The following is a 12,336-nucleotide window of genomic DNA, read 5'->3' as shown; positions in this document are numbered from 1 at the left end:
AGACTTTGTTTTTGTTCTATCGTTCTCTTTGAAAATACAAATCCATTTCTCTCTCTTGGGATATTTCAGTAATAGTAATATACTGTTAAAATAAACAGAATTTGTATTTTTGAAACAAGAAATGAAAGAGAGTTAAGTACATACGATAACAATACATCCTATAACAATATAACATTTGGAGAAACCACAAACAGTCTTCAAAAGAAATACTGGAAGTTAGACCCTTTTATCAAACATCAGAGGGATAAGCTTATTTTCTTAGAATCTAACTGGAAGGGATTTTCCAGTGGATGCTAGAGATTAAAACCCCACTCCTAAACTTTGCAACTTTTCCACCTGACAGGTAAGGTGCCTTTTTTTTTTTCTTTTTAATTCTGGACATGAAAAGGTGCATCTCCTTAGACTGTTTCTGCTACATTAGTCCTGTTGTACTTAAGGGCTTCTTATGATTGCATTTTACTTTGTGGTTTCATAAGCATTTGAAATGCAGTGAATTGTATATTGGTTACAGCTCTATTAATGTTTTTCCCTTTTTTAAATTTTAAAACACATTTCCATGGGTTGAATCTCTGTAAAATAATATAGTTTTGAACTTTGCTTTTGAACTTTCCTGTTGTCCCACCTAATTTGTCTTCCAGTAAATGTCATTCAGTTTGCACAGTTTTTAAAATTAAAAAATAGTATTATTTCAAGAGGCATGTTGGCTGGTCACACACACCAATATTAAAATTCATGGATACAGAAGTTAATGGTAGGTACCAACAAAATGTTTTATGGAGTGTTAGAAGTGTTTCAGGACTTACTTAGACAGAAAAAAGTTAAATTGCATTTACTTTATTGAAGGCTGACTTTTCAGATTCAAAGGATGAGTGAGGTATAACTTGATCAAAACCCAAAATAGATTGTCTGGCCTACAGCTCGCTCCTATTTAGAATGAATGCTGATCTTGTTATAGTACTGTAAATACTGAGCCCGGGTCGAGAACCTGCAGGTTGCTGCCCAGACTTGAGAACTCATCCCTTGCCCACTGCTTTCTAACCAGCATCGTTAGGTCATGTCTGCACTACATATGTAGGCTCTGCAGGATATGAATAATTCCTATGCAGCTGTGTTGGAAGGTGCCTTGCTTGACTCTTGGGCATTGTAAAGTAATAACGATGCACGGGCTGGTCACGTTGGTATCTGCTAATGTTTGTAAATGTAAAATAGTTATTTAAGAATTGCTGTGCAGTAGAATTTTAAGCTGTTTGCATTTCTCTTTCAGAGACACATGCAATCATACCATACTTTCTGAAATCATGATTTTTATAGGGAACTAGGAAAAGGGAACCAAATGCATGGTAATTATGTGTATTGGTTTTAGTGTTGGGGGGGTGTTAAATTGCTAAAAGTGAAGAGATTGGATTTGTAATTTATAATAATAATAATGGCCAGTCTTCGCGAGCGAAGATCCGGGGAAGGTCTTTCCACCTTCCAGCCTGCGCATTGGATTTTTTAGGTGAGACACAGTGTGCGCGGAACTGAGCCCACCCTTTAATCCTAAGGTTCATCTGCCGGGGCCAAGCAAGCTTGGACAGTGGCAGTGAGGTCCTCAGGACGTAGGTGGGTTGCCTTTAAGGGCTAACGAGCCCCACCTGCCCGGGAGTGGCCCTGACCGGGAATCGAACCCGGGTCTCCGCGGTGATAGCGCGGCGCCTTTACCACTAGACCACCAGGGGCTGCCATTTGTAATTTACTTGCATGTTAAAGCTGCCAGTTCCAGTCTAACACTAGTAATCTGGTGTTCAGGCAAAGTTTGTGTGCTGATCCACTGTTTATGCTCATGCAGATGGACTAAGTACAGCCTCCAGGCTTCATGTGAGCCATGGTTCTTTGACTTGATAAATTTACCATGCTGATGACAAATGTATTTTTACAGTTTGTACTGCTATACTGCTAGAAATAACTGAGCTGAGAGGCTATTTAAAATACTGCCTTCCTTTTGTGTATATCAACAGGTTTTTGAAACTGGAAAAGGGCTTTCAATTACAGCTGCAGTAGCAACCTCTCAAGGAACAGATAGAGTTTAAGTAATGTTATTTATTTCCAGTGAGTGTGTGTTGCTCTTGAAACTGAGTGAAACAACAATCATTGTGCCCAATATTTCTAAGGGCAGATTAATTTCTAAGTCCTCCTCACAGAAAGCTCAAACCAAAGAGGTTTGGTCTAACTACTTGCTAATGCTATCTGTGAACTAAGGTGGCTTTGTTTTCTGGAGAGTGATGATAAACAAAAGTTTGTGGATTTGCACTGGACATCCTGCAGTTTGTGTCAAGTCCCTTATTTCTGCTGGCCTTAGTTACCATTAATTGGGGGTATGGATACTTTTATTGTTTGGAAATCACCATATAAAATTAAGTTCCCTGCTTCAGATTTACTGTTGCAACAGTGTGAATATTTTAATGGTAAATTAAGTTGTTTCTGAGTATCCTCTCAATAAAACCTTAGTAACTTACTTGCATGGTAAATTCAAGATGTTTGGAAGTTACTCCAAAGGACGTGCTCCTACTTGTTAGACATAGCTGTCAGAGCACCTTGTGTATTGACTGAGCTTAAAGACTATACTTAACAGTTCTAGCAGGAACACCCTCATGCATAAGGGTACATTCAGAGTCAGTGTTCATAGGAGAGTGTTTTATTTAGAAAGCTTTGCAGAGGATCACAGGGGATCAACTGATGCAGCAATTTGCCATGGTGTGTGAAGGGGTTGTCAGAGGCTGTGCAGCATGAAGTTTTGCATAAGCTCACTTTGAAAGCACCCTTGCATTTTGAACTTGGGCTTTATTTGTGCAGGTTTTATTCTGGTGCTCTTAGTGCAACAGTTCATCATTCCTGCCTTTACAGGCCCGTTGTAGAGAGTGAGTAGCATGGTGTATGTGTGCTTCTAGTAGTGTCTGAATAATCTGATACCACCCGAGTGCATATAAATAGTACACAGAAGTATATAACACTGTCTAACCTCTGATATTTGAGATGATGAGTGAAACTGTTGGAAAACTGGAAAGTGCACTGTACTTTACACTTTTCTGAAGTGTAACCTGTTAGCAGTAGGACGTCTTGGCAATGGTTTTGGGATAATAATGTTTTAACTACTTTTAGAAAATAAATGCATAACTCTTCTATGTGCTTTGCACCGATGTAAAGAGAGGTCTAGAAATTTCTTCATCATAGCCAAAGGAAGCTGTGATGGCCAGTAGCTGCTTCTTGGGAGGCAGATTTGCCGTGTGTCAAGTTTTCCTAGCTTTTGCAACTTAACATCATTCACTAGCTGCAAGTATCTTACTTCTGTGAGGTATTGGTATCTTAGGGATTGTTAACTTAGGGAGTGGTTTATGGTTATCCTATTCTGTCACATCTGCCCATTCACTTTATCTATGCCTTCACATACGTGTTGTGATATGCATTCCAAGTTGTACAACTGTTATATGTTAGAGTAATAAAGAAAAACTTATGCATGTCTCATTTTGTTATTTTAATGATGACTGGCAAACAGCAATAAAGTTAAAGGATACAAATCATCTTTGAGAGACCTGAGAACTTCTTGTCTTCCTAGCAAGAGAAATATGCAGTTTTTCCAAGATGTGTGTATTCTCTCACATGAATTTTACACAAACTATTGCATCCACAAAATTCAGATCTTGATCTTTAGGTAAATGCCAATTTTGAATTTGGAACTGAGGATCTGTGAGCACTGGTCTTTCTTCCACTGTCAAGAGGTATTTCAGGATACTTAGCTTTTGATTGTGATATATCCTTTCCTTGGTTTGCAGGGAGTATAGTTGGCTGAATTAGTATCTAGGTTCACTTTCCACAGGCTGGAATTAAAGCTTCTGCTGGATCAAATCTCTTCCACAGAACTGCTTAGAAAAATTAGGCCAGATAAATGGATTTCCTTCTTTGCTACACCTTATGCTATAAGGCATTGTGGAGACAGTGATGAATGTTTCTGTTTTGAATCATGTAACTGCATGTTGTTCCTCCTGAAGAATGATCATCTTAATGAATGAGACTGAAACCTAGGCAAACATCAGTTTAGTCTTCTCTTTGCCACTAGATATATTTTGTGTATTCTATAGACTCTATATACTAAGCAGGTGTTTTAGACCAGATTTTTTTTTTTAGAGGTGTCCGAGAACTGCTACAGTAAATGGAACTTCTTAATGTAACTTGTGAGACTATATCATCATCAACTTCCAAGTACTTTGGAGTCAATAGCCTTTCCTCAAAGTAGAAGGATTTTTCCTCTGCATTTTTTTCTTCTTTTACCTTAATTAATCACAATAATAAAAAAAAAAAATAAATTAGTATCTTTATCTTCCAATGAGCTGCAAATTAAAAATGTAATGAAAAACCTAGCCCAGTATTTGGCAGCTGTACTTGGCAGAGAAGAGAAGATGTGGGTGTTGTTTCTCAGCAGTTTATTCTGTTTCTTGTGCTGTGTTATATAAATTCATCCTTGCAAGAGCATGCATGAGAGGTGGAAACCTGTAGCTCTACTATATTACACAGCTGGTGCCAGGAGGAGGAGGGCACATATAGAAGATCCTCATTAAGAGAAGCTACATCTTCAGTAAGTCAGAAAATAGAAATACTGGACTTCATTTAAGGGTATGGGGGTTTATTTATATCTCTTTATTCAAAAAAGAAGTTATTGTGTTGTAGTAACAGCACTTTAGTAAGTAGAAACTGATGTTTGATCTGCCAAGTGTGCAAGTAAACTTTGTGGCTGTAAGATCAAGACTGTGTGCAAATGCTGGTACTTGTACATATTTTTTTGCATGCAATGTTTATATAGGAGGAGTAATATTGCAGAAATACGAGCTTCTTGTTTGTAAGTAACTTTAATATGTATCACATCAAGAAAAATACATCACATTACCTGAAATAGGGAGCTACGAAATACATTACCTACGATTTTTTTGGGTTATTAAGCACTGTTTGATGAACTACCAGTATTAGTAGATTGGGCTTGGTGCTGTTGGCATGTTAAACTTAACCGTGAAATCTTTAAAAGATCTGAATGGCTTAGAAGCTAAAACAAAGTAGTGGAAGAAGTTTTTGGTGTCTTGGCTTGGATCCAGCTTGATGTCCTAAATGAATGCATCATGAAACCACAGCAGATCAACCCAGATTTACATGAGTGATGTGTAAGAGCCCTGAAGCTAAGCCAACATAGTGATTGAATTAGCTCCTGCATTTAGAGAGGCTTCTCCCTCCAGGTCAGACTTCTAAGCACTGGTGGGCTTGTGTGGGGATCTAGCAGTTACAGACTAAAGTATGCCTACATTTGGGAGGAAAAGAAATCTTAGAGCTTCAGAACTTTTAACTTTGACAAGTGTGACTGATTTTCTTTTCAGGAGAAAAGTGGGGAAACACTATGAACAATAATGGAAAAACTGGAAGAATTTCCATTAGTGGTGCTTTGGTCAAGGACCTGCCAATCTTCCTAGAAATACCTGTTCAAAATCTAAAACATTCTGTTGCTATGGGGTTGATACAGACCTTATGTATTTCCCACCTTCATACAATACCTGGCTTGTTCTTTTAGTAAATAATAACTATACTTTTGTGTGATGCTCATAAATCGGAAAATTTTGCAAATGTCTGTGTGTGCAGGAGCAAAAGTACAGCACTTGTGATCTTTATTTTTAAAATATTATCTTATTTTTAATAAACAGATTTTATAAGTAAATAAATGTCAGATTAAAGACAAGACATAGAGAATGACTAGAAGCATTATTCCTTATGAGTAATCATGTGTTTAATACAGCTTGGTTTTACAAGATGCAGGGAAATAGGTATTAAAAACAATACAGGGACATGAAGAGTGTCTTTATTCTAGAGATCTGTGCCATGACAAAGATGTTGCAAAGAGATACTGGAGATCTTCTAAAAATATATTCTACAATTCATCTTTTTAACTAGTACCTTCACATAAGATATAGATAAGTTCCATCAACTATTTTATTGATGTTAGTGTTGTTTGCAGTTCTTATTTATTTATGCTTTGATACTTCAGTAACCCAGTATCTCCATTTTTGTTTCTCAGCATGACGTATCACAGACCTTGCTCAAAGCAACTCTGGACAGTGTGGTTGAAGAGTGTGTCAGCTTTGTTGGAGTTGATATTAACATCTGCTCAGAAATACTGTTAAGGTGAGTGAAACATTTTCTTATTCCAGTAATTACATGGCTCTGGATCAGAGAGTCTCTGTTTAGTCTGCCATCTGACTCAAGCTCAGCTGGAGCAAATGGCTCTTGTGTTAAACTTCCAATTACATGAAAATGACACAGTAAGACAGTATTTTACTGAATCATTAGGAGTCAGTTTTTAAGGGTCTGTGTGATTCTCCAGGGTAGAACTATTCTTCAGAGAAAAACAGATATTTAAAATATTTGAGCCAACACTGCAATTTCAGAAAAACGTGATATAAATAATTTGTATTTTTACACTGAGAAAGGGATTTTCAAATGTACTTTCTGTCTCTTAGAAGGTATTTTTATAGGTACTGCTAAGTGGAACAGGTTGTAAAAGTTGGGCGAGGAAAGGAGAAAAGGAAAGATTTAAGGGGAAACTGTTGAAAAATTTATTCCTTTTTACTGATTTTTTTTTTTTTTGGTAGTTATGCCATGTTTACTTGGAAAATGTTCTGGACTTTATTTTTCTTGGTTAGAAATTAAAAGCTCATTCTTTCTTGAGCGTGAAGAGTTCACTGTGGTTTAGATGACAAACTCTAAGAAGAGCAAAATTGTTGGCATCATCCTCCATAGTATGAGGGGAAGAAGAGGAATGTTGAAAATCTTGGTAGTAAAAATTGTATTAGGTATCAAAGTTAGGAAACATGTATTCTTGCTAGCTCTATATTTTAATCTTTTAGACCCTTTTTATTCTTTAAAACGTCTTTTCATATTTTGGAAGAGTCTCTCTTTCTAGTCATTCTGGGTTTATATTTTTTCTTCCATATCCTTTTTCTGTATGTCCAGCCCTTAGCCTGATGTCTGATTTCTTCTATTTTACCTGCTTTCAGATTTAGATCAACTTCTAATAAGAAAGCAAGCAGTACTTAAATGGCAAATGCATTTTCATTCATAGAATCATAGAACAGAATGATAGAGTATGCTGAACTGGAAAGGACCTATCAGGCTTAACAAAGTCCAACTCAGTGGCCCTGCACAGGACACCCCAAGAATCACACACTGTGCCTGAGAGCACTGTCTAAATGCTTCATGAACTCAAACAGGCTTGGTGCCATGATCGCTTCCCTGGGGAGCCTGTTCCAGTGCTCAACCACCCTCTGGGTGAAAAATCTGCTCCTGATACCCAACCTAAACCTCCCCTGATTCAGCTCCATGCTGTTTCCTTGAGTCCCATCACTGGTCACGAGAGCAAAGAGATTGGTGCCTGTCCCTCCACTTCCCCTCATGAGGAAGCTGTAGTACTGCAATAAAGTCTCCTCTCAGTCTCATCTTCTTCAGGCTGAACAAACCAAGTGGCCTCATCTGCTTCTTATAAGGTCTTCCCTCTAGACCCTTCACCATCCTCATGGCCCTCCTTTGGACAGTCTCTAATAGCTTCACGTTCCATGAATAAAAGCCTACGTGAGCTCATGCAAGGGGTGAGCATTGGCAGTCTTCTCTGCAGGGTACAGCTATAATGTGCACTTCAGGAGGAACTATCAGCCTGAGGTGCTGCAGTCTCCACAAAACTGTGAATGTGGTGTGACCCTGTCCCGATATGGTTACAGGTGGCAACCATGTTGAATAAGTACTTTGTGTGTTCGAGTTAACCCGGCTTACAATGTTTATGTGCATGTGCCAGCATCGAGTTCTGGATCTAACTTGATCCTCAGGCAGTTCAATTCTGCTGTTCTGTGTAGGTGCAGTGTAAGTTTCCTTCAGATGTGCAGTTTTTGAAATTGTCACCCTAGCTAGATTGTACCATGAGCAGGGCTTTCTGCTTGTGGTTTCTGATACTTCAAATATACTTCTTGACACATATTACACATGGAAGGGATGACAGTGCTACAGTATTTGCATTACTGGTGAGTATTGTGCTTGAAAGACTTGAGATCATCAGTGGAAAATTCTGTGAACTGTGTGATGTTCCTTTGTCAGTGTAAATAAGCCAGATTTCATAATGTTTCTAAGAAATTTTTGAAGAAAATTCCATTCCTAATGATTAATATTCTGACTGTGGTTAAAGGTGTGTCCCTTCAATTTAATTCTGAGCTTTCACCAACTTCGGATTATTTTTTTAACTTTTGCTTGAGGATTAGAATAACGGAAAGATTTTTTTTTTTTTCTTTTTTTCTCCTGAGTTTTTACGATTCTTACTGGGTTTGCTGGTGGTGTTTTTCTGGAATTGGTCCGTGCCATTCCACAAACAGGTCTCTGCTGCTGTTGACTTAAAGCGGTGGCATCTGATATGGAACCTAGTGGGTGACATTTCCTTCTCTAGTGCCATGAGTAACTGCCCACGAGAGCTCATTTCCCTCTTTCTATGATTAGCATACTCCATACACAGAAAGTTGCACTCACATGTACATACAGAAAACGTGCAGCAAACCCACTGCTTCCTGAAGGAACTTGGCTAACTACTGTTGCACTTCATAGGTAAGTTCTTTGCCAGATCCAAGATACCCTCAGAACAACTCAGGCAGCTTGTTCCCAGCTGTTTTTTATCTCAAGAACAGCTGAGAGAAAAGCAACAAGCGTTGTGGAGTGGTTGAATTGTGTGAGGAAGGCAAGCTGCTCCCAGCCACTCTCCTTCTGGGTAGCAGAATCAGCCCTTCATGTCAGGGCAAGATGTTTTGATACCAGTGGAAGAGCTGAGAAGGGGCTGTTTGTACAGGAACAATTTATCTGTCCTGAACTCTCCTCCCACGTGTTTTCCTGAAGAGGGCAGCTGGGGGCAGGCCATAAGACATGACAAATTGAATTGGCGTTACAGAAATAGCCAACAGATCGTAAATTACGCATCCCTGGCTTACTAGTTAGGCATGTGCAAAACCATATTGCTGTACTAAGTTTTGTTGGCTTGAGTGGATTCCTTCCATAGAACTAAGAGAAGGGATCCTTTTTCAGATGATGCCTTTGATCTGGGTGACTTTTTGCTTATTTCTTAGCAGTTTTTAAGTTTGGTCAACCAGTTTTTCTACAGAAATGTGTATCCTTGTAATGGATAGTACTTGCATTAATGAACATTTGATGTTAATAAAAGTATTTTGTAAACTTTTCTCTTAGACACATTGCAGGACTGAATGCTAACAGGGCTAAAAATATAATTGAATGGCGAGAGAAGAACGGACCGTTTATAAACCGAGAACAGCTGAAAGAAGTTAAAGGTTTGGGTCCCAAATCCTTCCAACAGTGTGCTGGCTTCATCAGATTCAATCAAGAATATATAAAGACCTTTTGCAGGTAATAGAGATTTTAGCTATTCTGACTATATTATCCAAAATAGTACAAGACGACTTTTTCCTCTTTTCTGTTTTGTATTCAGGCTTGAGACTCAAGAAATCCTAGCCCCCTGTGCTCTGAAAGACGAGAAATAAACTTGTTGAAGTCAATGGTTGAAGACAGTTCTTCCTCTGAATAGTCATGACTTATTAGCCTAGTCCTCTAAGTCTGGTTTTCAATAAATATGTAAATGTAGTTAAAAATTCTGTCACTGAATTGGTAGAAGAAGCTCGTCATGCAGCAGTATTGGGATCTGAGATATTAGAGCTTTAGTCTTGTGTTTCAGGCACGATTTAGAGATTTATAAATTAATAATTTAATTTTGTAAAGATTGTTTGGCAGAACATAATGGTAGTAAACTAGTGGAGATTTTTTGAGAGTTTCAATTCCTTAACTTGGAGAGAGGAAGTTGAATAGCTACCTGGATCAAACTCTGTCTTTGTTATACTCCTCTGCCTAGCAAGCGTGATGCGACTGCCGTCTGTCTCAAATATGTGAGCTCAGTTTTTCAACAGTAGGTCGTGCTTATCCCTGTCATCTCGTTCCCTAATTCTGTACCAAGTCTTTTCCACTTGCAACCATTCTTAGTGATCCTCTTGACCTGAAATCCTTCCTTTCTAGGACAATTTCTCTTCTCCTGCCTTTCTCATTTCTCCTTCCAAAATAAAGAACTAAGAAAGGGCACAGTGGTAGCACCGCACCCACCCTTTTGCCAGTGGCTCTTCTCAGAAAATATTTTCCTGGGAAGCACATGCTGTTTTTTAGCCAACCCAGTGCTCAGAAGCAATACTGTATTCCCAGTTGCTGCTGGCCAAACAGCACAGGCGTAACTTCCAGGCAGGAGGTAGGCACATTAGGACTGGCTTACTGCCCGGGTGGAAGGTATACAGATTGGTTGCCCATCTGGCAGGGAAGCATATGCTGCAGGCCAAATGGTGCTCACTGTAAGCACCAGAAGACCAAAGAAATTGCTTCCAAGGCTGTATATGATCGATAGGTCTTACCATGTACAGATGTGTTCTAGTGAATGCTGGAATACAACAGAGGAAGAAAGGCTGATGGCTTTTTCTTCCCCACAAATATTTACTGATGAAATGTGAACATTGTTTCGGATTTTTTTTTTTTTTACCTTGTTGGAGCACGATTCTGATGTTAGTCAGATTCCATAAAACCTGAGAACACCGTATAACCTGAGAAATGGAGTTTGGGGCCAAATAAAGCTCCAACACCATCGCCTCCAGAACATTTCTTGTGGGTCCAGGTGACAAAATGAAAACTTTTGAAATGGATTTCAAGAAGGTTTCATATTTGTCCTTTATAATCATGTTGGTGGCTATAGAGTGCTGTATGAAATAATTTTTGTGCTTTCTCCTTAAGTTAACAAACACTGGTTATTTTAAAAATTGGTATGGAAAGAGATAATTATGTTTGCATTTCTGTCAACAATTGATGAGTAGAATCCAGAGTACCAGTGCTAGTTCCAGGTCCTTCAATGTGTTCTGCTTTGTCCTCCAAAAGGAGGGACTACTTGTGATTTAGGAAACAAACAGAGAGGCACGAAAGGAGTATTTGCAGTAGTCATTGATGCCTTTACTGTATTCTGAGCAATTTTTTTATTTAAGAGAAACTTCAGGGGAAGAAGTGTGTTGGTTTCATGCATGGACACTGGCCTAGGATCATCTTCATTGAGCATGACATGACCATTTTTGATTTCTGGCAGTAGTAAGAAACCTGAACTTGGAAGTCGTGCACTTTTGACGAAAGCAGGTGCTCTGGGTAAAAAGAAGAGTAAACCAACACCAAGTGCCTGGCGACAGCCCAATCCTTTGGACCAAACTTGTATTCATCCAGAATCCTACAACCTTGCAGTGAGGTAAGTAGTGGCAAAACTTTTGAAGCATTGACAGTATCAATTTCTAAAATTAAAGTACTGATTTTTCCTTCAACAGTCTGCTCAGCTTTTTGAGACAGGAATACTTGTTTTAATTTGATGCTTTCTCGTCTTTCTTCAAGAAGGTGGTCTGCTTCAGACATGTGAGCATGTATCATTACTATGAGCCTTTAAAATTAAATTCAGATTTTGCAAGATCTAATTAAGATGTATATATAAAGTTCCCACATACATGAACACCATGATTGTTTTACTGAGTGACCTTTGGCTAAAAGAAGAGAATAGTTTTTGTGTAAGTCAGAAAAAAGTAATTAGGAATTCATGTGTGCCTCTGGTTAGGGTGTACTGTGGCTGGTAAATCCTACTATAAGCTGTGATCTTTTCTATCGGCTCTGACTAAAACTGAATTCTGCTTTTCCTCTTCAGAAAACATCATCACCTACCACAAATGAGCGCATATTTATTTTTAAAGTGATTGATGCTGAACAGGTTCTTTTCTTAACTAGTTTCACTAGTAGCCACATGCTTTAAGATTCTAATGATCTCTGTTGAGAATACTATACCTGAAGAAACAAACTCGTGCTTCCTGTTTATAAACAAAACCATCCTTAAACCTCAGTGAGCTGTACTGAATTTTTGAATTCATGAAGCTTGAGTCTTTACCTGAAAACGTTGTACAGGACCTTGCATTTTCAGGACACCTTCCCTTCAGTGTGTGCCCTGTTCTCTCTTCGTGTGTGTAGGTCTCCATCCTTATCTTCTGCTGCCAGGCATGCAGTGCACTTTTGCTTCCATCCTCTCCCTGCCACAGTTCATCCTTCTTTGTGCCTGGTTCTAGGACCACCGTGCAATTTCCTGTTAGAGTCCATGGCTGTTGTGCAGTGTGTAGGTACCTGGTTTCTCTTTTTCCATGACCATTTCTATCTTTTTTTTTTTTTTTTTTTTTT

At 38.6% G+C, this 12,336-nt stretch overlaps 1 protein-coding gene across 1 annotated transcript in view; it reads left to right on the top strand.

Annotated features, from left to right (window-relative positions):
- Positions 1-12,336, top strand: part of SRBD1 (S1 RNA binding domain 1) — a 125,531-nt gene that overhangs the window by 100,172 nt on the left and 13,023 nt on the right. Inside the window, 3 exon segments of the mRNA XM_050316273.1 lie at positions 6,089-6,195; positions 9,283-9,459; positions 11,219-11,371. Coding sequence (XP_050172230.1) covers positions 6,089-6,195; positions 9,283-9,459; positions 11,219-11,371 — 437 coding nt within the window.

The sequence above is a fragment of the Myiozetetes cayanensis genome, unplaced genomic scaffold (assembly GCF_022539395.1).
Source record: "Myiozetetes cayanensis isolate MyiCay16 unplaced genomic scaffold, myiCay2020 scf2-11, whole genome shotgun sequence".
Classification (NCBI taxonomy): domain Eukaryota; kingdom Metazoa; phylum Chordata; class Aves; order Passeriformes; family Tyrannidae; genus Myiozetetes; species Myiozetetes cayanensis.
The sequence above is the reverse complement of the archived record's forward strand: the minus strand, read 5'-3'. Positions and strand labels throughout refer to the sequence as shown.